The following is a 992-nucleotide window of genomic DNA, read 5'->3' as shown; positions in this document are numbered from 1 at the left end:
CCTAAGGACTGAGCTACTGCCACCCCATCCTTGTAAGAAATTGTAATTTTACTCTTCAGGGTTTTTGTGCGATTTAAAAATAAGATATACCATGTTAATGGTAAGCTTTAGATCTGCTGGTATGTGGATTTTGTTAACTTAAGAAAAGTCACGCTAAGCTAAGTTAACTGGTTAACCTCATATTTAATGTACAGATGTGAGAGTGGTATCAATCTTCTTATCCAACGTTTGGCAAGAAAGTGAGTAATTGTATTTAATTTATTTAAAAAAAAAATTGTCATATTAAACATATCTTTTGCATCTGTGCAGATTAGCATAAATAAATCCTGCCTCTACAGCATTTGTACTCATTTTAATTTATTTGGACAGGTGGAAACCCAGCAGGTAGATCAGTTTAAAGAAGTGACTGCGGGGGTCGACAGGCTCTATTCCATCCCTTCAACCAGCTTGCATCATCAGGGCACCTACCAGTGTGAGATCTACTCAGGCCAACGCTCCGTCGTCAGGCTATACTACTATCTCTCAGGTAACAAGATACACCACCTTTAGGAGAAAAAATGTGAAAGTGTGATTGAAATCAGAAGACAAACAATACAACACCTTCACACCTGAGGATAGATAGATAGATAGATAGATAGATAGATATTGATCCCAAAAAATGGGGAATTACAATAAGCTTAGAAGATACAGATGCAGTAATTTTTTAATGGAGTAAATATACTAAACACTTTGTCTTCATCATCTATGTTTGAAGGATTGTGGAAAGCTCTACGCAAATGTCCTACATATATTTTTATAATGTAAAATTTTCTTTTATTTGCATTATTAGATCGAATGTGTTTTGTAAAAAATAATACAACAGATGAATATTTACTTAAAATATTAAGAATAACTTTGGAGGAAAATAGGCGGTCCAAGTATAAACAAATGGAAAGAGCAAAGATTCACTCAATACACATTTGATATTCATTTGTACTCTTTTTTTTTTTTTT

General features: G+C 33.5%; 1 protein-coding gene across 2 annotated transcripts in view; it reads left to right on the top strand.

Moving 5' to 3' along the window:
• The window catches only part of spaca6 (sperm acrosome associated 6), a 7,119-nt gene that overhangs the window by 5,603 nt on the left and 524 nt on the right, over window positions 1–992 (top strand). For both annotated transcript variants that reach the window (XM_032518371.1, XM_032518370.1), the window contains exon 7: window positions 370–526. In XM_032518371.1, coding sequence (XP_032374262.1) covers window positions 370–526 — 157 coding nt within the window. The remainder of the gene's footprint in view (window positions 1–369; window positions 527–992) is intronic.

Source organism: Etheostoma spectabile, chromosome 6 (genome assembly GCF_008692095.1).
Source record: "Etheostoma spectabile isolate EspeVRDwgs_2016 chromosome 6, UIUC_Espe_1.0, whole genome shotgun sequence".
Classification (NCBI taxonomy): Eukaryota; Metazoa; Chordata; class Actinopteri; order Perciformes; family Percidae; genus Etheostoma; species Etheostoma spectabile.
The sequence above is the reverse complement of the archived record's forward strand: the minus strand, read 5'-3'. Positions and strand labels throughout refer to the sequence as shown.